This window comes from Trichechus manatus, unplaced genomic scaffold (genome assembly GCF_000243295.1).
Source record: "Trichechus manatus latirostris isolate Lorelei unplaced genomic scaffold, TriManLat1.0 scaffold00338, whole genome shotgun sequence".
NCBI lineage: Eukaryota > Metazoa > Chordata > Mammalia > Sirenia > Trichechidae > Trichechus > Trichechus manatus.
Genome location: NW_004444274.1, coordinates 202,548 through 227,181, shown reverse-complemented (window position 1 = coordinate 227,181; position 24,634 = coordinate 202,548). Strand labels below are relative to the sequence as shown.

Here is a 24,634-nt window from a genome sequence, read left to right as displayed (position 1 = left end):
CCTGGTTCTGAGGTGATCCCAGAGCACTAAGAGGATCCCCTGCCTCTAAGATGATCCTATGATTCCAAGCCTGTGGACTCCAAGATTCCTGGAGCCTCTGAGGTGGCCCTGAATGGAGAAGGGGAATATGCAGGAGGGGCCCTGCAGGGTGTCCGCCCCAGTAGAAGGACTGCGCTCACCTGTTGTGGCTGGCAGTGGGCCTGGCGCTGGTGCCCCAGCACTGGCGAAAGATGAGCTGATCTGTGTGCACAGAGCATTGATGCCGTCACTGTCACTGGTGCCAGGAGGCTCCATCTCAGGCACTGGGAAGGACAGGAAGGTCAGTGAACAGGCCCAGACCCTGCCCCGGCTCTGCCCCTTCTCCTTATACCCTCAGGTGGCCCTCCCTTACAGCCTGGGGTCCTCTCCCTCACGAGGTGTATGGGTTGGAGGGTCCACTCCGTAGTAACTGAGTATCCATGGCCACAAAAATGATAACTCTGTGCATATGTGTGCGTGATGTCTGAGTGGTACAACAGTCAAGTTCAGTGTGTGACACTTGATGGCTGACAGCGACGGGTGGAGTGGGACCCAGAACCAAAGACTTTAAAATCTGTGTGTGGTCACAAGTCAGAAGAACTATTGGAAATGTTTAATAACATACAAATTAAAACATCTGCTTAAGCACATTGTTATGGATTGAATTGTGTCCCCCCAAAATGTGTTGTAAATGCTAATCCCCACGTTGTTTTTGTCGGGTGCTGTTGAGTTGGTTCCGACTCATAGTGACCCTTGTACAACAGAATGAAACACTGCCCAGTCCTGCGCCATCCTCATGATCGCTGCTAAGCTTGAGCCCACTATTGCAGCTACGTTAATCCATCTCATTGAGGATCTTCTTTTTTGCTGACTCTCTACTTTACCAAGCATGATGTCCTTCCCCAGGGACTGGTCCCTCCTGATAACATGTCCAAAAGATGTGAGACGAAGTCTCACCATCCTTGCTTCTAAGGAGTGCTCTGGCTGTACTTAGATTTGTTCACTTTTTTGGCAGTCCACAGTATATTCAACATTCTTCACCAACACCACAACTCAAACACATCAATTCTTGTTCGGTCTTCTTTATTCACTGTTCAGCTTTCGCACGCACATGGGACAATTAAAAACATCATGGCTTGGGTCAGGGGCACCTTAGTCCTTAAAGTGACATCTTTGCTTTTTAACACTTTAAAGAGGTCTTTTGCAGCAGATTTGCCCAAGGCAATGTGTCGTTTGATTTCGTGACTGCTGCTTCCATGGGTGTTGATTGTGGATCCAAATGAAATCCTTGAAAACTTCAATCTTTTCTCCATTTATCATGATGTTGCTTATTGGTCCAGTTGTGAGAATTTTTGTTTTCCCTGTGTTGAAGTGTAATCCATACTGAAGGCTGTGGTCTTTGATCTTTATCAGTAAGTGCTTCAAGTCCTCTTCATTTTCAGCAAGCAAGGCTGTATCATCTGCATAATGCAGGTTGTTAATGAATCTTCCGCCAGTCCTGATGCCTTGTTTTTCTTCATAGTCTAGCTTCTTGGATTATCTGCTCAGCATCAGACTGAATAAATATGGTGAAAGGTTACAACCCTGACGCACACCTTTCCTGACTTTAAACCATGCAGTATCCCCTTGTTCTGTTCGAATGACTTGCTCATGGTCTATGTACAGGTTCCTCATGAGCACAATTAAGTGTTCTGGAATTCCCATTCTTCACAATGTTATGTTATCCATAATTTGTTATGATCCACACAGTCAAATGCCTTTGCATAGTCAATAAAACACAGGTAAGCATGTTTCTGGGATTCTCTGTTTTCAGCCATGATCTATCTGACATCAGCAATAATATTTCTCGTTCCATGTCCTCTTCTGAATCCGGCTTGAATTTCTGGCATTCCTGCTTTTGAATGATCTTTAGCAAAAATTTACTTGAGTCTGATATTAATGATACTGCTGGGACAGTTTCCACATTCGGTTGGATCACCTGTCTTGAGGCATAACTCCTATACCTGTGGTTATAATCCCATTTGGGAATGAGTTTTCTTTGTTATATTAATGAGACAGTATTAGTGTAGGATGTGTCTTAAATCAATCTGTTTTGAGTTAAAAAAGAGATTAAACAAGCACGGGAGCAAACAGAGTTGGGGGAAGTCAGATGCCATGCCACAAGAAGATCACCAAGGAGCCACAGAATAGAAGCTGAAGAGACAAGGACCCTCCCCGAGAGCTGACAGAGAGAGAAAGCCTTCCCCTCGAACTGGCACCCTGATTTCAAACTTCCAGCCACCTAAACTGTGAGAAAATAAATTTCTACTTGTTAAAGCCACCCGCTGTGGTGTTTCTTTTATAGCAGCACTAGATAACTAAGACACACAAGTACGGCAAGGGCATTGACTAGCCAAGTGGATGTTGGCCACGCTGCTGTTCTCTGGCTGAGGATGCTTAGTCTTGCTTCGGGCACATAGGCAGGGACCTGGGCACCCTCCCCAGCCTGGCCTATAATGTGTATCATGAGGGCAGAGATGTACCTGTGTCATCCAGACAGGTCTGTGACGGCCTCAGGAAGGGGGTTGGGATGAGCAAAGGTACCATCCAAATCGACAACCGTGTGGTGTGTGACTAAGGCCTGTGACGTGTCAGGAAGTGGCTATCTCCAAGGGGGTGTGTGTGATGCTCCAAAGGGCAACAGGACAAAACTCGGCTGCAGGAGTCCGTAGGTGTGCTGTGGGACTGCCCAGGTGGGCAGGGAAGTGTATGGCTTCCAGGTCAATATCTGCGACAAATGGATGTGTGAGGACCAAACGGACATGTGGCTTCGGAAGGTGTGGCGTCTGAGTGGGGCTGAAATCCAGGTGTGGGGTGAACCCAACATGGGATTTGCAAGTGTGAGTCTGCCTGTATGATATGTGGTGTGTAACACCTAGGTGTGTGAGTGTGTGTGATCCGCAAGCGTGATGTCTGAGTGTGTGTGGATCCGGCTGTGTGGGTTCTGAGTGTGTGCAAAGCTGGTGAGAGATTTCTGCGTGTGACAGCTGAACGTGTGGTTTCTGAGTGTGTATAGGACTCTGAGTCTTCAGTGGGACATAGGTGTGTGCTTCCCAAGAGCGTGTGACTCTTAACATCTGCACATGTGACTTCTGAGTGTGTATGACATCTGGATGTATGACATCCAGGTGTGGGTGATCTCTGGGTGTACATGACTCTGGGCGTGTGACTTTTTTTTTTTTTTTTTTAAATTGTGCTTTAAGTGAAAGTTGACAATTCAAGTCAGTTTCTCATACAAAAATTTATACACACATTGCTATGTGACCCTAGCTGCTCTCCCCATACTGTGACAGCACACTCCTCCTTTCCAGCCCGGATTTCCCATGTCCATTCAACCAGCTCCTAACCCTCTCTGCCTTCTCATCTTGCCTCTGGACAGGAGCTTGGGCGTGTGACTTCTGAGTGTGTGTGTGTGTGGCCCCTGTGTGAGAAAGTGGCATCTATGTATGTGAAATTTATGGGGCAAGTCACATCCATGTGTGTGTGCCACTGGCTGCAGGAATGTGAGGCTTCCAAAGAAAGCCTGGGGGTCTGCCACCTCTCAGGGAGCCTGCCGCCCCTCAGGGAGCCCACTACCTCTCAGGGGGCCCGCCGCCCCTCAGGGAGCCCACCACCTCTCAGGGGGCCCGCCGCCCCTCAGGGAGCCCACCACCTCTCAGGGGGCCCGCCGCCCCTCAGGGAGCCCGCCACCTCTCAGGGGGCCCGCCGCCCCTCAGGGAGCCCGCCACCTCTCAGGGGGCCCGCCGCCCCTCAGGGAGCCCGCTACCTCTCAGGGGGCCCGCCGCCCCTCAGGGAGCCCGCCACCTCTCAGGGGGCCCACCGCCCCTCAGGGAGCATGCGTGCTGGGCCCAGGTGTGTGCTTAGTGTCAAGCTGTGTGAGGACAGCAAGCACGTTGATGCAGATCTGAGAGTGGGTGACAGCCAGGGGATGCTGCAGGACACAAGTGCACACGCGTCATCTCAGCAAGCGTTGGCAGCTTCTCAACGGTTCCCTTTCGGAGCGGCCCTGCCTCCTGGATACGAATCGACACCCTCCCACACCAACCCTTCAGGCCATGAGGCGTAGGCGTATGGCAGCAGGAGCGGCGGCCGGCCCGCGGGACTTCCCTGACTGCAGGGAGGGAAGGCGGCCCCTCCTGTTGGTCTTCCTTGAACAAAAACATGGTCCCATGCCACCTGTCTCTTGTCCCTTGCCCATGGCAGACACTGCTTTTAGTTCAGGACATACATCACCTCTTTCATAAGTCGGAATCGACTCGATGGCGACAGGCTTGGTTTGAGGCCCCTGAGTGGCGCAAACAGTTTGCTCTCATCTGCTAATGAAACGGTTGGCGGTTTGAACCCATCCACTGTCGCCATGGAAAAAAGGCCTGGCAATCCACTTCTGTAAAGATTATAGCCTAGAAAACCCTATGGAGCAATTCTACTCTGTCACACGAGGGGTTACCATGAGTCAGAATTGATTCAACAGCAACGGGTTTGGTCTTTTTTGGTTTCCTTTCCCTTGCCCATTGCAGACATTGCTAATCAAACATGATCCTTTTTCCACTGAGCTCTTTGCTCACTTTACCCCTCACCTAGCCAGACCTCATGGCTCTACTGGTCAAATGCTGGGAGGGAGGACAGGTTTCTGTTATTCCATCTTTCCTTCAAGCCAAACAGGACATTTATACTGCCTTTCTCCTATGCCCTACTCATGGCAGACATTGCTAATCAATCATGATGTGCCATTTCTTCCTTGTCCCTGGAAGACCCAGCTAACCAATTACAATATTACTGTCTCTGCCCAATCCCTTGTCCACAACGCTCTTTGATCCCTGTGATTTCTGTGTTCACCTGTGCCCTTTACCTCTTGGTTCCATTGTTCAAATTCTGGGAGTCTCCCCTTGGGCAGAAATATAAGACTCCTGCTGTTCTCTCCTCTCCTTTGCCCATGGCAAACTCTGCTGATTAATCATGTGGTAAGCCACCTCTTTCCTTTCTCTTGCTGATGGCAGACACTGCTAGGAGATCATGCCGTATGCTGCTGCTCTAGCCTCCCTGTTCAAGGCAGGCATTGTTAATCCATCACAATTCTCCTTTCCTCTGAGCCAGACCTCATGGCTCTACTGGCCAAAGGTTTGTGCCTCAGTCTCCTCCCAAGTAAAAACGTGGCATCTGTGCTGTTTCTCTGCTTTCCCTTGCCCATGGCAGACCTCCCTGCCATAGCAGACGTTGCTAATCAGTCATGATTTATGCCACCTCTCCTCTAAACTCACCCATAGCAGACACTGCTAATTGATCATGATGCGTTCTACTTCTCTGTCCTTTGCCTGTGGCAGACAGTACTAATCAATCATGGTGTGTGCTACCTCTACTGTATTCCCTGCCCACAGCAGACAGTGCTAATTGATTCCAGTGCTCCTTCCCATGGAGCCCAGCTCACCTGTGCCCTTCACCTGGAAGTCAGTGCGGCGCTGCAGCGTGGAAGGCAGCTCGTTCAGCCGCAGGCTCAGCTGCCGTTTGAAAGGTGAGTTCTTCTGGCTGAGTGCAGGGAACCCACGGAAGGAGCCCTGGCGAACCAGCTGCTCCAGAGGGGCATGGCGCCGGGGAATGGCAGCTGCAGTGGTGCCCGCAGCCACTGGTGTGCCTGCTTCACCCTTCTCGCCAGGGGATGTGGTGGCAGGTGTCGGGGATACGTGTCCAGGCTGGGCAGGGCCTGGAGCCGCAGTAGGGGCCGCGGCTGCCTCTGCTGGAGATGTGGAGAGACAGGTGGTTAGACAACTCATCTCGGTATTCAAGCCTCACCCACCCGGTCCTCTTGATCATTTTCCAAGGCTGCCTTCCTCACCCTCAAGACAGGCTGGTCAGTGCCCTGAAACCTCTCCTGCCCCACTCAAGGCAAGACCACCCTCTCCAGGAGGCCCCTGGGGAATCCTCCCCGAAACTAACCCTCTATCTCTCTCTAGCTTACGGGCCCTGATCTGTCTTCCTCTGCGTTCCCTCCATCTCTCTCTGAAACCCTCTGACTCCCCTTCTGATTAATTTAACAAACACTTATTTGGTGCATATCGGGCATTGTTCCGAGTGCTTTGCGAGCATTAACTCATCAATCCTCACACCCACCCAGTGAGGTAGGTACTATTGTTAGCCCTATTTTACAGATGTGGAAACTGAGATCCAGCGGTGCCAAGCAACTTGCTCAAGCCACAACAGCGGGAAGGGGGGCGCTGACTCCAGAGTCTGTGCTACAAATGACTGCCTTGAACAGCCTCTCCCTCTGACTCAGTTTCCCCCATCATGCTGTCTTTCTCTCTCACTCTGTCTGCTCTCCTCTTAGTCCCCCTCACATCATTCTTCCCACTTCAAGTATCTCCCCCCTTCTTTCAGTTGCTACTTATTCCTCTAGGCACAGGTCATCCTCTGAGCAGCTTTCCAGATTGTCCGAGCCCCTCAGCCTGAGCTCCCTCCTCTCTGGGACTCTACTCCGTGCCCTGGGGGAAAACTTGGTTTCCCTACTCTGCAAAGAGGGCAGGGTCCCACCCATCTCTGCCAATACACAAACACACATCTGTCCTCCCTCCCGTGGGCTGAGCTGCAGCCTGAATGCCGGCAGGATTAAAATCAGACCCAGAGAGGGCAGGGAGAGTGCTCTCCTCCCATCTTCCAGGTTGAGGTGGCTGAGGCCTGCAGTGGAAACAGCCCTGGACAGGGTGGAACGAGGAAGCCAACTCTGCCGCCACCTCACCGTGAGACCTCAGGAAGTTCCCCTCCCCTCTCTGGGCTTCAGTTTCCCCAACTATTTTTGTCGTTGTTCATACCAGTTGCTGTTGAGTCAATTGTGATTTATGGTGACCCCATGTGCATCAGAGTAGAACTGTGCTTCAATGGCTGATTTTTTGGAAGTAGATCACCAGGCTTTTCTCCCGAGATGCCTCTGGGTGGACTCAAACCTCCGACCTTTTGGTTAGCAGCTGAACATGTTAACCTTTCGCACCATCCAGGGACTCCTCCCCAACTATAAACCTGGGATAAGCGTCCCTGTGCTACCTCCCAGGGCCTCCTGAGAGGGTCAGCTGAGGCAGTGAATGTTAAATGCTTTGGAGTATATATACATATTTAAAAAAAGACCTGGTAAACAATTTTGTGAAAACTGCACTCCTCCGTAACTCCTAAAAAACCCAAACCCATCGCCATCGAGATGGGTTCTGACTTACAGCAACCCTATAGGGACACAGTAGAACTGCCCCATAGGGTTTCCAAGGAGCAGTTGGTGGATTACAACTGCCGACCTTTTGGTTAGCAGCCCAGCTCTTAATCACTGTGCTACCAGAGCTCCGTTCTCCTAAAGTAAATGGGAAAAAATGCTTTGTAAAAGTGCCGTGCTTTGAGACTGGGAATCAGTGCGCAACGGCAACACACTGTGACAGGTCTGGCAAATCGGAGCTCACGTTGTAAACTCTCATTTGCTGCGCAAACAGTACAAGCGCTTTGTACAATGCAAAGTACCTGGGATTTATAATAGCCCTTGAAAATGGTAAAACCTTTCGCAAACTTAATGTGCTTTGCCTGTGACAACGTTCTTCGTAAGTTCAAATGTTCTATGAAAATGATGAAAGCAAGTTTGTGAACTAGAAGGACTATATACCCAGTATGTTCTTTGTAAATAAACATGATACGTGTTCTTTTTGAACTTCACTTTGTAGTCTGTTGTTAATCGTTGTCGAGTTGGCTTTGACTCATCGTGACCTTATATGTAACAGAATGAAACGCTGCTGCCCAGTCCCGTGCCAGCTTCATGATCATTGGTATGTCTGAGTCCCCTGTAGTCTGGTGCAGTGGTTAAGAGCTTGGCTGCTAACCAAAAGGTCGGCAGTTCAAATCCACAGCCACTCCCTGGAAACCCTGTGGGGCAGTTCTACTCTGTCCTATAGGGTTGCTATGAGTCAGAATTGACTCGATGGCAACGGGGGTTTTTTTTTTAAGAGTCTGTTTTACCACTGATAAAATTCTTTACAAATTTTAATACATTATGTAGACTGTAAAATGCTTTGTGCATGACAAAGAACTTGTAAAAAGGATTGTGAATGGTCATGTAATTTACAAGTCAAAACAGATCTTGTGAACTCTAATATTCTAGTAAGTGATAAAAACTTATTGTCCTAAATTTTTCTTTAGAAAAAAATGTAAGCAGAAGGTTGCAATAGCAAAATAATGAAAACTCATTCTTGAGCATTCATATATGGTCCCCAGTGTTAACATGTTACCATAGTTGCTCACATGCTTTCTCTTTCTAATTTTTTTTTGTACCATTTAAGTTACAACTTACTGGTGCTGTTGAGTCGATTCTGACTCGTGGTGACCCCATGTGTGTCTGAGTAGAACTGTGATACATAAGATTTTCAACGGCTGATTTTTGGGAAGTAGATTGCCAGGCCTTTCTTCCAAGGCACCTCTGGGTAGATTTGAACTGCCAATCTTTCGGTTAGTAGCCGAGTACTTAACTACTTGTACCACCCAAGCAAGAGACGACTTACTCAACACTAAAACCTTCATTATGTACCTCCTAAGAACGAGGACATTCTCTGACAGAATCACAATCTGGTGGCACAGTGGTTAAGTGCTTGGCTGCTAGCCAAAAGGTTGGCAGTTCGAATCCACCAGCCACTCCTTGGAAACCCTATAGGGCAGTTCTACTCTGTCCTAAAGGGTCACTATGAGTCGGAATCGACTTGACAGCAACAGATTTGGTTTTGCTTTTTGAACAACAAGGACGTTCTCCTACAGAATCACAATAATTACCTCACTTAGGAAATTTAACGTGACTACATGTTAATCTAAGTCCATATTCCAGTTTCCCCAGTTAAGCCAATTATGTCTTTTATAGATGTTTAAAAAAAAAAAAAATTGCAGGATTCAAGTAAGAATCACACATTGCATTTATTAGTAGCTGTCAGATCTCTTTAGCCTCCTTTAATCTGGATCAGTTCCCAATCGTCAATTCTTTGTAATTCGAACCAGTGTTTCCCAGATTTTTAAAAACTACTATCTACAGTAAAAATAAAATAAAAATATACATTGTGATTCAGCACATACGGACATTTTAAAACACACACGCTATTTTAGAATTTACAAAGTATTTACCATTTACATAGGAGCCCTGGTGGCGCAGTGGTTAAGTGCTCGGCTGCTAACCAAAAGGTCGGCAGTTCAAACCTGCTAGCTGCTCTGCGGGAGAAAGCTGTGGCAGTCTGCTTCTGTAAAGATTACAGCCTTGGAAACCCTATGACACGCACAAATATATATATACTGAATACGTAAGAGTACCATTTAAACTATACCTACCCTTACTACATTTATACTCTGATATTTTGTACCTTTTTTTTTAATTCCTCAAGCCAATAAACGGAATTCACAACGCACTGGCAGGTCTTGATACAAAAAAAAAAAAAAAAAACAATCAAACTCGTTGCTGTGGTGTCGCTTCCAACTCACGGCCACCCCGTGTACTGTACAGGAGGGCTGTTCCACGGGGTTTTCGTGGCTGTAATCTTTAGGGAGGAGCCTGGCTGGCACAAGCAGTTTGTGATTGGCTGCTAACAGAAAGCAGTTTGTGATTGGCTGCTAACAGAAAGCAGTTTGTGATTGGCTGCTAACAGAAAACAGTTTGTGATTGGCTGCTAACGGAAAGGTAGGCGGTTCCAACACACCCAGAGTCTTCACATACCCACGAAAAACTAGCCATATGCTTCCATAAAGATCACAGCCAAGAACACCTTATGGAGAGGTTCTTCTGTCACATGGGGTCGCCATGAATCTGAGGCCGCCTAGACGGTAACTAACAACAACGATCTTGACGGAAGCAGATCGCCAGGCCTTTTTTCCAAGGAGCTGCTGGGTGGGCTTGAACCGCCAGCTGATAGCAAACCGCCTGTACCATCCAGGGACCTTAACCAAACTCATGGAGACCCCATACACAGTTTGAAAAACCCTGAGAACATCCCTGACAGCAGATAATAAAGTGCTTGGTGAGTTTTGCTGTGATGTGACCTGCAGAATCTCTCTCAAAGGATTTTTCAACTGAAATGTGCTTTGCAGTGACCCAAGCTGAAAACTGGATCCTCCGGCCCCACCCACGCGCACTCTGCCCAGCCCACCGTCTGGGCAGCGCTCACCTTTCTTTTTGTCTGGGGCCTCTCGCTCCGCGGGCCGCCCGCCTCCAGACAGGCGGAAGGAGCCCTCGCGGGAGAAACTGGTGCGGCTGGCATCGAAGGCAGCAGTGACCCCGCATTCCTTCTCCCGCCTCTGTTTTCGTTCTAGGCAGGCGGCAAAAGCGCAGCCCACAGCGTGGCTCAGCCTCTCACCCTGTGGGGAGAAGCCGGGCAGGAGTCAGAGCCGCTGTGGTACAGACTGGACTTCTGGAGCCCCGGGTTCCAGACCCTAGATGCTGGGTGACTCTGAACAAGATCCTTCACCTCTCTGGCCCTCAGTGTGCTTGTCTGTACCACGAGGAAGGGAATTACACCTAACAGCCCCCGAGTGAAAAAAGCTAGAGAGGAAAGAGTACACACTGTATATGTGTAATATAAAGAATTTGGCTGGACTTTGTCCCCCAGTTCCTAGGAAGTGACCTTGAAATCCTGGGATCTCCTGAGTGATATTAGGGTATATTTGTTATTCACACTTGGCCCCTTGGACCACAAGACCAATCGTGATTAGAGTGTTGGGGCTTTAAGTCAAGTGATATTATCCCACACGTAATGGGATGGGGGACCCCTGGTGGCCCAGTGGTTAAGAGCTCAGCTGCTAACCAAAGATCAGTAGTTCGAATCCACCAGCAGCTCCTTAGAAACCCTATGTGGCAGTTCTACTCTGTCCTATAGGATCGCTATGAGTAGGAATCCATTCAATGGCAATGGATTTAAGGGGCGGGGAGGGAGCTGGAGGCTGAGTTCAACCATGTGGGCAATGATCAATCATACCTATGGAATAAAACCCCAAAAAGAACTCTGGATGCCGAAACTCAGGTGGGCTTCCTGGGTTGGCAATACTTTGTTACAAAGTGCTCCCCATTAACAGTGAGAGAGTAATGCGTCCCTGAGGACACAGAAGCTTCGAGTTTGGGACTCCTCCTCACCAGACCTCACCCTGTGCATCCTTTTGGTTTGTTCTGATTTGTAATCGTAAGTACAGCACTTTCCTGAGTTCTGTGAGTCATTCTAGTGGATTATTTAATCTGAGGGAGTCTGTGGGGACCCCCAAGTTTGGCACCAGCTGGTCAGAAGTGCCCTCCAAAATTGCAGCTAGCACCTAAAGTCTTGGGCAGACCTGGCAGCTTGGAGGACTATGCCCTTAGCCTTGTGTTTGGCCAACTCTAGGTAGCATGGCTCCATTTATATAAAGTTCTAGAACAGGCAAAACTTATCTATGGTGAAAAAAATCAGAAGAGTAGTTGTTTCTTGGCAGGGGTAGGGATTGACTAGAAAGGGGCATGAGGGAACTTTCTTGGGGTGGTGATAATGTTCCAGTTCTTGATAGGGGGTTGGGTTACACAGGTATATGCAGTTGTCAAAGTTCATGGAACAGTGCCATGAGGAGGGTACTCTTATGAACCCATTTCACAGATGAAGAAACTGAGGCTCAGATAGGAAGTCAATTCACCCAAGATCACAAGTGAGCAACAAAGCTGTGATTCAAATGAGATCTGTCTTATTTCTGTTTCGTAACCAAGACGCTCATCCACTTGTTAAACTTGGAGACAAAACTCAGCAAAATACTAGCAAACCAAATCCAGCAAAATATTAAAAGGATTATAAACCATGACCAAGTGGGATTTATCCCAGGGATGCAAGGATGCTTCAACATATGAAATTCAATCAATGTAACACACCACGTTAATAGAATGAAGGAAAAACAAACCCACATGCCCATCTCAATTGATACAGAAAAGTCATTTGACCAAATCCAACATGGATTCATAAAAAAAAAACACTCAGCAAACTAAAAATAGAAGGGAACTTCGACATGACAAAAGGAATCTATGAAAAACCCAGAGTTAACATCTCAATAGTGAAAGGGTGAAAGCTTTCTCCCTCAGATCAGGAACAAGACAATGATGCCCATTTTCATCACTTCTATTCAACATGGTACTGGCTGTTCTAGCCAGAGCAATTAGGCAAGAAAAAGAAATAAAAGGCATCCAAATTGGAAAGGGAGAAGTAAAATTATATCTGTTTGCAGATGACATGATCTTATATATAGAAAATCCTAAGACTCCAGAAGACTACTATTAGAGCTAATAAACAAATTCAGCCAAGTTTCATAATACAAGATCAACACACAAAATTCAGTTGTATCTCCAAATGCTAACAATGAACAACCCCGAGATAAAGTTAGGACAATTCCATTTACAAAAGTATCAAAAGGAATAAAATACTTAAGAATAAATTCACCAAGCAGATGCAACACTTGTACACTGAAAACTACAAAATATTGCCAAAAGAAATGAAAGACCTAAATAAATGGAAAGACATCCTATGTTCATGGGTTGGAAAACTGAATATTGTTAAGATGGCAGCAGCACACAAAGTGATCTACAGATTCAATGCAATCCCTATCAAAATCCCAATGGCCTTTTAGGCAGAAATGGAAAAGCTCATCCAAAAATTTACATGGAATTGCAAGGGACCCCAAATAGCCAAAATCTTGAAAAAGGTAGAACAAAGGAAGATTCACACTTTCTGATTCCAAAGTTTACTACAAAGCAAGAGTAATCAAAACAGTGTGGTACTGGCATAAGAACAGACATATAGACCAACGAAACGGAATTGAGTGCCCAGATGTAAACCCTCACATTGATGGTTGTGGTGAAATAAGTTCATTTATGTGGCCTTTTGCCTTGGTTCTTTGGAAAAACAGCTTGGGAGATTTTTTTCCCCCTAAATCCTGAGGTGTTACCTTTGCTCTAGTTCTTTGGAGAAGTACCTTGGGGTGGGGGGGCTCCCAGGTTGTTTTCTACCCCAGAGGGTTTGTTCTTTTGCCCAGGAGATTTCCAAGGTTGATTGACATTTCCTGGGTAAGCTGTAAACACCTTGATGGTTTGATACTTTTGCCTGGTAATTAACAACATCTGAGTTGTTTGGGAGCCCTGGTGGCACAGTGGTTAACAGCTTGGCTGCTAACTCAAAGGTTGGCAGTTCGAATCCACCAGCTGCTCCTTGGAAACCCTATGGGGCAGTTCTACCCTGTCCTGTAGGGTCACTAGGAGTTGGAATTGACTCGACAGCAACAGGTTTTTTTTGGTTTTGAGTTGATTGAGATCTCATGGGTGAGGATTGGTTGAACTCTGGCCTGGTGAAGGAGCCCCGCCTTGTAACTGACAAGTATCAGGATATACAAATGGCTGAAACGCAGAGGTTTAGAGGGGCTCCTGGTTGAGAGAGAGATGCTAAGAGCAGGGCTGGCTGTGAAGCAGAGCCATGTGGGAGCTGAGTGGTCCTGAAGCTGCTACACGGGCTATGAGCTGGGCCAGTTAGCAGTGGAGTGGCCAATGGCAGAGAGGCTGACGGTGAACAGCCTATGGCAGAGCACCTGATGGTGGAGAGGTCCAATGGCAGAGCAGCCCAATGGCAGAAAGCTGCAGCTGAGAGAGCTGCTACACTGGCTATGAGCTGGGAGAGGCCAAAGGCAGAGAGGCCGATGGTGGGGAGCCCAGCTGCAGAGAACCCAACAATGGAGAGGCCAATGGCAGAGAGACCTGTGTGCTTCCTGACACTGATCACAAGATGTTCTTGTTATTTCCAAGTTGATCCTGATCCTGAGTTGTAGCCTGTTACTTCCCTAAGAAACCATATAACTGTAAGTATGGTCTGTGAGTTCTGTGTGACTGTTGAAATGAACTATTGAACCCAACAGAGAAGTAGAGCATGCCATGGGGGGAATGGCTGGTGTCAGAAATGGTGAAGAAGTTGGAGAGTGGAGGTATGTCTGACACCCACCTCACAGGAACCAAATTTGTGCTGATCCTGATTCTTAATCCCTTGTGAATTTAGATGATTCCTTACGCTGCATTACAATGGTAAGTTGATTTCCTACAACGATGTCAAGACCATTTAATGGGGGAAAGAACAGTCTTCAACAAATGGTGCTGGGACAACTGGATTTCCACATGAAAAATAAAAGTAGTCGGACCACTACCTCACATCGTATATAAAAATTAACTAAAAATGGGCTAAAGGCCTAAGTGTAAGAGTTAAAACTATGAAACTCTTAAAAGAAAACCTAAGCGTAAATCTTCAGGACCTTGCATTTGACAATAGATTCTTAGATATGATACCCAAAGCACAAGTAACAAGAAAAAATAGATAAATTGTATTTCATCAAAACGAAAAATTTTTGTGTTATCAAAGGACACTATCAAGAGAGTGAAAAGACAATGCGCGGAACGGGAGAAAATATTCGCAAACCATACATTTGATAAGGGTCTAGTATCCAGAATACATAAAGAACTCTTACAACTCAACAACAAAAAGACAAATGACCAATTAAAAACTGAGTAAAGGACTTGAATAGACATTGCTCCAAAGAAGATATACAAATGGCCAAAAAGCACATGAAATGATGCTTAACATCATTAGTCATCAGGCAAACATAAACCAAAATCACAGTGCGATACCATTTCACACCCACTAGTAGTACAAATACAAAGTACAACAGCAAAAACAAACAAATAGAAAATAACGAGTGTTGGCGAGGATGTGGCAAAACTGAAACCCTTGTACACTGCTGATGGAAATGCAAAATGGTGCGGCCATTGTGGAAAATAGCTTGATGCTTCCTCAAAAAGTTAAACCTAGAATTACCAAAACCAAACCCACTGCTGTTGAGTCGATCCCATATGACCCAGCAATTCTACTCCTGTTGTTGTTGTCAGGTGCTATTGAGTCGGTTCCAACTCATAGCAACCCTATGTACAACAGAACAAAACACTGCTCAGTCCTGCACCGTCCTCATGATCATTGCTGTGCTTGAGCCCACTGTTGCAGCCACTGTATCAATCCATCTCATTGAGGGTCTTCCTCTTTTTCAGTGACCCTGTACTCCTAGGTATATATATACCCAAGAGAAAAAAAAAACGAACAAATACTTGTATACCGCTGTTCATAGCACCACTATTCACAATAGCCAAAAAGTGGAAACCCAAGTGTCCATCAAATGAAGAATGGATAAACAGAATGTGATATATATTCATACGATGGGGTATTCATCAGCCATAAAAGGGAATGAAGTACTGATACCTGCTACAACGTGGATGAATCTCGAGAACATTATGCCAAGTGAGATAAGCCAGATACCAAAGGCCACATATTTTATGATTCTATTTACATAAAATGTCAAAAATAGTTAAGTCCTTAGAGATAGAAAGCAGATCTGTGGTTAGCAGGGGTTAGGGGGAGGAGAGAATGGAGAGATTGCTTAATGGGTACAGGGTGTCCTTTCGGGGTGATAAAAATGTTCTGAAATTAGATACGGGTGATGATTACACAATGCTGTGAAGATACTAACGCCAGTGAATTGTACACTTCATGGCGGTTAACTGGGTCAGGTGTTAAACTTGGGAATACCACTGCTTAACACCTAAAATCTGAAGCTGGGAAGTGGGAAGGGATTCTCCCAAGATCACACTCTTTACCCAGAGGAGATGGCCCTGCCCCTTCCTAGCTTTTGATTCCCATCCCCAAGGAGTTTGCCGATGATAGCAACTGTTCCTATTTACCGAATACTCACTACGCGACTGTTTAGCAGATTCTGTGTGTAATCACAATGGATACCTCCCCGACAGCCCCGTGAGAAGCCACTGCTATCATCACCATTTTATAGAGAAAAACCAAGTCCCAGAGAGGGGTAGTCACTTGTGCCCAAGGTCCTACCGCCAGGTGGTTCAAGACCGAGTCTACGCTCCTAACCATGTGGTAGAATGTCTTTTCCAAAAATGGCGGCAATATATTCCTGGCCCCACGTGCTCTTCCAGAATCTTGATACTCTCTCATCAAGAGGTAGAGTCTCTGTCCTCTTCCTGTAACCTGGGAGGGCTTCTGTGACTACCAGACAGAGTACAACGAAGTGATGCTATGTGATCTCTAAGCTTAAGTCCAAAAAGGCAGCATATCCAGCTCCCTCCTGGCTCGCCTGCTCTCAGGGTACTAGCTTCAGCACCTGAGCCACCGTGTAAGAACGCTGGTTATCCTGTAGCTGCCATTGGAGAGACTGTGGAGACTACATGGAGAGAGAGAGATGTGTGACGAGCCTCCCACTGCTATAGCTGCAGACAGTCTGATTGTAACAGAGTGAGGAAACCTGAAGCCAGACCACTGAGAAAGCCCCTCCCCAATGCCTGACCTACAGAAACCATGAGAGATAATAAATGACTGTAATGTAAAGCCACTAAGCTTAGGGGCAATTTGTTACGCAGCAACTGGTAACTGATACAACCACTATGCTATGCTCAGAAAACAGCAGTTGCCATGGGCCCTGGGGTCCTTGGATAATGCAAAAGGTTAACGCACTAGCCGGCTAACTGAAAGGTTGGAGATTTGAGTCCACCCAGAGTTGCTTCAGAAGAAAGCCCTAGATATCTACTTCCAAAAAAATTGGCCACTGAAAACCCTACGGAGCACAGTTCTACTCTGACACACACAGGGTCACCATGAGTTGGAATCGACTTGACAGCAACTGGTGGTGATGGATTTCAAACCCGTCCACACTGGCCCCTGCTAATCAATACTGACCCAATCAACTTTGTTGGCCACCCATGATTTCAGGTGTGGAACTGCATGAGGGAGGGGGCTGGGGGTACTGACCTGTTTTGAAGGCTCAGAGCTATCTGGAGTGGGAATTTCTGGAATAAGACGGAAAAGAAGAGGAGGCGGCTTGAGGAGAGACTGTCAGGGTCTGCAATGGACAGGTGTTGTTTCACTTTCCCAGTATCCACTCCTCCTGCATTTGATAACAGCACCCCAATTTCTCTTTGGGAACTCCTCTTCAACACTGTATAAGTCAATCAGGTGCTCCACATCCCTGGTCAAGGACAGTGACCCAAGTGAGGCTATCCCCTCGTGAGAATTTGAAGCCAGAGAACTGGGAGGTGGCATCATCTCCACAGTGGGGTCCTGAAGGAACTGCCCGCTGGGGCAGCTCCCTGGGGCTGCCCCGCTCTCTGCCCTTTTGGATGCTGAATCCTTCTGACTGCCCTTCAAGTCTGTGAGTTTCCTCATACCCTGCCATTAATCTCATTTTGGGTGAAAGTTAGCTGGATTAGTTTCTGTTGCTGGCTACCAAAGAATACTGGCTGATATAAGGGGCTGAGACTGTGGCTTCCTAACAGAATTGGGTGGTGTCTGAAGTCAGGGTCCAGGGCACAATAAAGACTATATTTTCCACCATCTTTTGCAGCTAAGTTTGTCCATGTAACTAGGTTCTGGCCAATAGGATGTAAGAGGGAGTGCTGTGTACTTCCCAAAAAGGAGGGGTATGCCCCTCTTCATGCCTCCCTCGTTCATGCTGGCTGGAATGAAGATGTGAAGGCTGGAGCAAGTGCATCCATCTTGGAGAGTGAAAGCCACATGCTGAGGATGGCACTGGAGCAACAAATGAAAAAGGAGCTGTAGAACCTGGTGATCGTAGAGACAGCACACCAATGCTTCACTGCCTACTTTTGGATTTCTTTCCCATGACAGAGAAACAAATTTCTGTCTCACTGAAACCACTATTATCTGGAGGTTTTCTGTCACAAGCCTCAGAATTGCTACAGTGTGAATGCCTGCTTCTGGGATGAGGGTCCATTTACGACTTTCATCAGATTCTCAGAAGGGATCCTGATGCCCCCACCCCCCTAGAACCATAGGCAAAATGAATTGAGGCTGACGGAATAGTGGGTATCTTGGGGGGTGTTTTCTGAGAAAGGCCCAAGGGCATCTGCTGGGGGCTTGATCTGGGTGGGATCTACAAGTAGGCAAAAGTTCACGAGCTATGCCCTGAAAATCTTTGCATTTTACTGTGTGTATATATGTCTTAGTTATCTAGTGCTGCCACAACAGAAATACCACAAGTGGATGGCTTTAACAAAGAGAAATTTATTCTCTTACAATCTAGGAGGCTAGAAGTCCAAATTCAGGGTGCCAGTTCCACGGGGAGGCTTTCTCTTTCTGTTGGCTCTGGGGGAAGGTCCTTGTCATCAATCTTCACCTGGTCTAGGAGCTTCTCAGCACAGGGACCCCGGGTCTAAAGGACACATGCTCCTGGCTCTACTTTCATGGTGGTATGAGGTCCCCCTATTTCTCTGCTCACTTCTTTTATGTCTCAAAAGTGACTGACTTAAGCCACAACCTAATCTTGTAAATTGAGCCCTTACTTATTAACGTGTTGTTGTTAGGTGCCGCTGAGTCGATTCTGACTCATAGTGACCCTATGTACACAGAACAAAACACTGCCCAGTCCTGCCCCATCCTCACAATCGTTATGCTTGAGCCCATTGTTGCAGCCACTGTGTCAGTTCATCTCGTTGAGGGTTTTCCTCTTTCTCACTGACCCTCTACTTCACCAGGCATGATATCCTGCTCCAGGGACTGATCCTCCTGATAACATGTCCAAAGCATGTGAGATGTAGTCTCACCATCCTTGCTTCTAAGGAGCATTCTGGCTGTATTTCTTCCAAGACAGATTTGTTCGTTTTTTTGGCAGTCCATGGTATATGTAATATTCTTCACGAACACCATAATTCAAAGGCATCAATTCTTCTTCTGCCTTCCTTAGTCACTGCCCAGCTTTTGCGTGAGTATGAGATGACTGAAAACACCATGGCTTGGGTCAGGCGCACTTTAGTCCTTAAAGTGACATCTTTGCCTTTTAACACTTTAAAGAGGTCTTTTCCAGCAGATTTGCCCAAGGCAATGCGTCATTTGATTTCTTGGCTGCTGCTTCTGAGGGTGTTGATTGTGGATCCAAGTAAAATAAAATCCTTTACAACTTCAGTCTTTTCTTTGTTTATCATCACGTTTCTTACTGGTCCAGTTGTGAGGATTTATGTTTTCTTTATGTTGAGGCGTAATCCATACTGAAGGCTGTGGTCTTTGATCTTTATCAGTAAGTGCTTCAAGTCCTCTTCACTTACAGCGAGCAAGGTTGTGTCATCTGCATATCGCAGGTTGTTAACGAGTTTTCCTCCAATCCTGATGCCCTGTTCTTCTTCATATAGTCCAACTTCTCGGATTATCTGCTCAGCATACAGAATGAATAAGTATGGTAAAAGGGTACAACCCTGATGCGCACCTTTTCTAACTTTAAACCACGTGGTATCCTCTTGTTCTGTTCAAACCACTGTCTCTTGATCTATGTATAGGTTCCTCATGAGCACAATTAAGTGTTCTGGAATTCCCATTCTTCGCAATGTTATCCATAATTTATTATGATCCACACAGTTGAATGCTTTTGTATAGTCAGTGAAACACAAGTAAACATCTTCCTGGTATTCTCTGCTTTCAGCCAGGATCCATCTGACGTCAGCAATGATATCCCTGGTTCCATGGCCTCTTCGGAATCCGGCTTAAATTTCTGGCAGTTCCCTGTTGATGTACTGCTGCAACCACTTTGGAATGATCTTCAGCAAAACTTTATTTGCGTGTGATATTAATGATATTGTTCAATAATTTCCAAACTCTGTTGGATCACCTTTCTTTGGAATGGGCACAAACATGGATCTGTTCCAGTCAGTTGGCCTGGTAGCTGTCTTCCAAATTTCTTGGCATACACAAGTAAGCACTTCCAGCGCTGCTTCAGTTTGTCGAAACATCTCAACTGGTATTCCGTTGATTCCTGGAGCCTGTTTTTTGTCAATGCCTTCAGAGCAGCTTGGACCTCTTCCTTCAAGTACCACAGGTTCCTGACCATATGCTACCTCCTGAAATGGTTGAACATCGACCAATTCTTTTTGGTATAGGGACTCTGTATATTCCTTCCATCTTCTTTTGATGCTTCCTGTGTCATAACTGCTGCTAATCCCACCTCATTAGCATCAAAGAGGTAGGATTTACAACACATAGGAAAATCACATCAGATGAAAAAATATGGACAATCACACAATACTGAGAATCATGGCCTAGCCAAGTCGGCACACATTTTTGGAGGACACAATTCAATCCATGACATATGTTCCTCATAAAAAAAGTGCAAGAAACGTTGAAAACTGCTGAGAATGATGATGAGGATGATGATGACTAACATTTTCATGAGGAGGGCTCCTTCTGTGCTATGTATTGTTTGAAACACTTTGTACTAATCTACTGTCTCAGGCTGGGTTCTCTAGAGAAGCAAAACCAGTAAAGCATATAAATATATATAGAGAGAAAAATTTATATCAAGGAAATCGCTCATATGGTTGTAGAGGCTGGAACGTCCCAAGTCCGTGGATCAGGATAGAGGCCACAGGGGCTGGCGAACTCAAGATCGACAGGTCAAAGAGCAGGGGTCTTGCTCACAGGCTGCGAAGATAGAAGAATCCCAAGATCAGCAGGCAAGATTGCAGGTAAGCCGCCAGCTCAAGTCCCAAGAACCAGAGGTCAGAGGAACAGGAGCCAGCTGCAGGGTCCAGAATCAGCAAAAGCCCTCAAGCCTTGCCAGAATGTTATATATTCAGATGTAGGCCACACGCCCAAGGAAACTCCCTTTCAACTGACTGGCTACTCACGGCAGATCCCATCATGGAGATGATCACATATCAAATCTCAACAAGGAAGTGATCACAACATTATACAACTGCCAAAATACTGATAATCATGGCCCAGCCAAGCTGACACACAATCTTAACCATCACACCAACTCCAAACTCACAATAATCTTCTAAGTTAGGAACAATGATCACCAGTTACCAGATGCCATTGAATTGACTCCGACTCTAGACCACCCCACGTGTGTCAGAGTAAAACTGTGCTCCATAAGAGTTTTCAACGGCTGATTTTTCAGTAGATGACCAGGCCTTTCTTCCGAGCTATCTCTGGGTGGACTTCAACTTCCAACCTTTCGGTTAGCAGCTGAGCACATTACCAATTTGCACCACCCAGGGACTCCAGGAACAAAGATGAGGAACTGTGATGACACCCCCTTTTCCAGATGAGGAAACCGAGCACAGAGAGGTGAAGGACTTGCCCAAGTCCACGTGGCCAGCCGGGGTGGGGCTGGGATGCCAGGGCCTGGGAGAGAGGAGTGGCTGGCTCTGGGGGTACTCACGGAGTCCTTCAGCGCCAGGAAACAGTGGCAGATCCAGCGTCGAGTGGTCCCATCGCGGCAGATATAGGAGAAAGCCTTGTCCAGGTTGCGGTCAGGAGCACAAAAGGAGACCTTTTCGATGGTCTGGTCTACGAGCAGGTCCTGGGGAAGGACCAGGGAGGGCAGGAGAGGAAAATGAACTGTCTTTCACACATTTATCCAACATTCCATTAGTGTCTGCTCGATGGCCAATCTTGAACGGGGTGGAGACCCAGCACTCACTGAGACAGTAAGGGAATCAGACCCATCACCACATAGGGACAGCCCAGAGTCACAGAGGCTACAATGGGGGCAGGATAGGGGAGGCATAGGGGGAGGGGCCAGCCAGGACAGGGGAGGCACAGGAGGACAGGGGGAGGAGTGGACAGAGAGGTCAAACCAGGAGAGGTTGGGGGATGGGACGAGGGAGGCACAGACAGAGGGTAGGGAAAGGACAGGCGCAGGCAGAGGGGTAGGGCCAGGCCGGGGAAGGCACAGGCAGAGGAGCTGGGGCGCAGGTGGAGAGATCAGCGCACAGGTGGAGGAGTCGGGCCAGGATCAGGGGGCACAGGCAGACGGATCAGGCTAGCCTGGGGGAGGCACAGGTGGAGGTGTTGGGGCACAGGTGGAGGGGTCGGGCTGGGATAGAGAGGCACCGATGGAGGTGCTGGGGCACAGGTGGAGGGGTCAAGCTGGGATGGGGAGGCACAGGTGGAGGCATCAGGCTGGGGGAGGCACAGGTGGAGGGGTTGGGCTGGGTGGGAGGGCAACAGCAGAGGGGTTGGGGCACAGGTGGAGGGGTCAGGCTGGGGGAGGCACAGGTGGAGGGGTTGGGCTGGGATGGGAGGGCAACAGCAGAGGGGCTGGGGCACAGGTGGAGGGGTCAGGCTGGGATGGGGAGGCACAGGTGGAGGTGTTGGGGCACAGGTGGAGGGGTCAGGCTGGGGGAGGCACAGGTGGAGGAGTCAGGCTGGGACGGGGAGGCACAGGTGGAGGTGTTGGGGCACAGGTGGAGGGGCCGGGTCTGTGATGGAGGAGGCACGGGCAGAGTGGTTAGAGCTGGGATTGAGGGGGCATGGGGCTGTGGGAGTCAGGAGAGGTCAGTAGGCGGAGCTTCCTGGAGGAAGAATTCACTAAGCAAAAAGGCAAGGAACAGTATTTCTGGCAGAGAGAACTTCCTGTGCAACTGTGGGGATCGGTTCACTCATTAACCCAATTCCCATCACATCTAGGTGCCCCCTCCAGCAGTCTCTGGGTCCAGGCAGAGGAGCCAGTGGTGAGCAAACAGACACCCAGATGCTGGCCCCACGGCACTCCAGGTCCATCTGGGCAAACTGATGCTCATTGAGCTGAGCGCTCACGATGTGTCAGGCACAGTTTTCAGCACTTTACATATATGGTCTCATTTAACGGTAGAATCTATTTTTATCCCCATTTTATAGATGAGGCATCTGAGGCACAGAAGGATAAAATCTCGTACCCAGGGTCACCCAGCTAGTAAGCAGGTGAGCCTGGCTCCAGCAGTCCCCCTGCTGTCTATACCAGCTCACAGATAACCACAGGAATCATCTCTGAATTACGACTGTGAGGTGGGCCAAGAAAGTGATACAAGAGCACACGGCATAGTCTGGAAGGTCCCTGAGGAAGGGACGTCCCAGACGTGGGTGGGAGGGTATCCTCAGCCCCGATTCCAGCAGGGAAAGGCGAGGGGCTGACTGGTGCCCGCCCCCACAGGCCCCCTACCTTGGTCTTGTCGTCCACCACTCGGAGCCCATCGGCTGATACCCACAGGACAGATTTCACGGACTTCCGGCCCATCTGGAGTAAAGGGGGCACAAAGAGGCCTGGTCAGGGCTGCCTCAGCGGGCCTGAGCTTGCCCCTCCCTGGCTCCAGCCCCTCACTCACCGCCTTCAGCTTCTTCACAGCATCTTCACACACGTGCATCCCCCGGGACTCCTCCACCTCCACGTGGCCCAGGTACTGAGCGAGGGGACAGGAGGACCAGAAATAAGCAGTTTTCAGTAACTCCTGCATTCAGTGAGCGCTTGTGATATACCAGGCAACGTTCCAAGCACGTTAAACACGTGAACTCATTTATCCTGCACCTCATCTCTACAAAGAGGATACTCCATTTTTATCCCAGTTATACAGATGCGAGGAGCCCTCGTGGCGCAGTGGCTAAGCGCTTGGCTACTAACCGAAAGGTCAGCGGTTCGAACCCACCAGTTGCTCCACAGGAGACAGCTGTGGCATCTGCTTCCATAAAGCCTGCAGCCTTGGAAGCCCTATGGGGCAGTTCTATTGTGTCCTATAGGATCGCAGTGAGTCAGAATCAACTCAACGGCAAAGAGTTTGGGTTTGTTATGGTTTATACAGATGAAAAAACTGAAGTACAATGTGTAGCAGTGGATTTGTGTGCCCTGTCCTGGTGGCACAGTGATTAAGAGCTCGGCTGCTACACACTACAGGGGAAGTCAGCACAACTGGACTAAACCAAAGCTAAGAAGTTTCCTGAATATAACCAAACACTTCAGGGGACAGAGCAGCAGGGGCAGGGGTCTGGGGACCATGCTTTCAGGAGACATCTAGGTCAACTGGCATAACAAAGTTTATTAAGAAAATGTTCTGCATCCTACTTGGGTGAGTGGGGTCTGGGGTCTTAAAAGCTAGTGAGCAGCCATCTGAGATGCATCAACTGGTCCCAACCAACCTGAAGCAAAGGAGAATGAAGAACACCAAAGTCACAAGAAAAATATTAGCCCAAGAGACAGAAAGGGCCACATACACCAGAGACTGCATCAGCCCGAGACCAGAAGAACTAGATGGTGCCTGGCTACCACCAATGACCGCCCTGACAGGGATCAAAACAGAGTCCCCGATGGAGCAGGAGAAAAGTGGGGTACAGAACTCAAATTCTAGTAAAAAGACCAGACTTAATGGTCTGACTGAGACTGGAGGAACCCCAGAGAGCAGGGCCCCTGGACTCTCTGTCAATCCAGAACTAAAACCATTCCTGAGGTCAACTCTTCAGACAAAGATTAGACTGGACTATGGGACATAAAATGATACTTGTGAACAATGTGCTTCTTAGCTCAAGTAAATACATGAGACTAAATGGGCAGCTCCTGTCCAGAGGCGAGATGGGAAGGCAGAGAGAGTCAGGAGCCGGTTGAATGGACACGGGAAATCTGGGGTGGAAAGGAGGAGTGTGCTGTCACAGTATAGGGAGAGCAACTGGGGTCACATAATAGTGTGTATAAATGTTTGTATGAGAGACTAACTTGAATTGTAAACTTTCAC

At 47.8% G+C, this 24,634-nt stretch overlaps 1 protein-coding gene across 3 annotated transcripts in view; it reads right to left on the bottom strand.

The window, feature by feature from the left end:
* Positions 1–24,634, bottom strand: part of NUMBL (NUMB like endocytic adaptor protein) — a 35,092-nt gene that overhangs the window by 2,729 nt on the left and 7,729 nt on the right. For 2 of the 3 annotated variants that reach the window (XM_004390850.2, XM_012559854.1), the window contains 6 exons: positions 23,240–23,314; positions 23,077–23,151; positions 21,316–21,456; positions 10,212–10,401; positions 5,483–5,788; positions 180–302 (listed from right to left, as the gene is read on the bottom strand). In XM_004390850.2, the coding sequence (XP_004390907.1) occupies positions 180–302; positions 5,483–5,788; positions 10,212–10,401; positions 21,316–21,456; positions 23,077–23,151; positions 23,240–23,314 (910 nt within the window). The remainder of the gene's footprint in view (positions 1–179; positions 303–5,482; positions 5,789–10,211; positions 10,402–21,315; positions 21,457–23,076; positions 23,152–23,239; positions 23,315–24,634) is intronic. The other variant, XM_012559853.1, reaches the window with a different exon arrangement.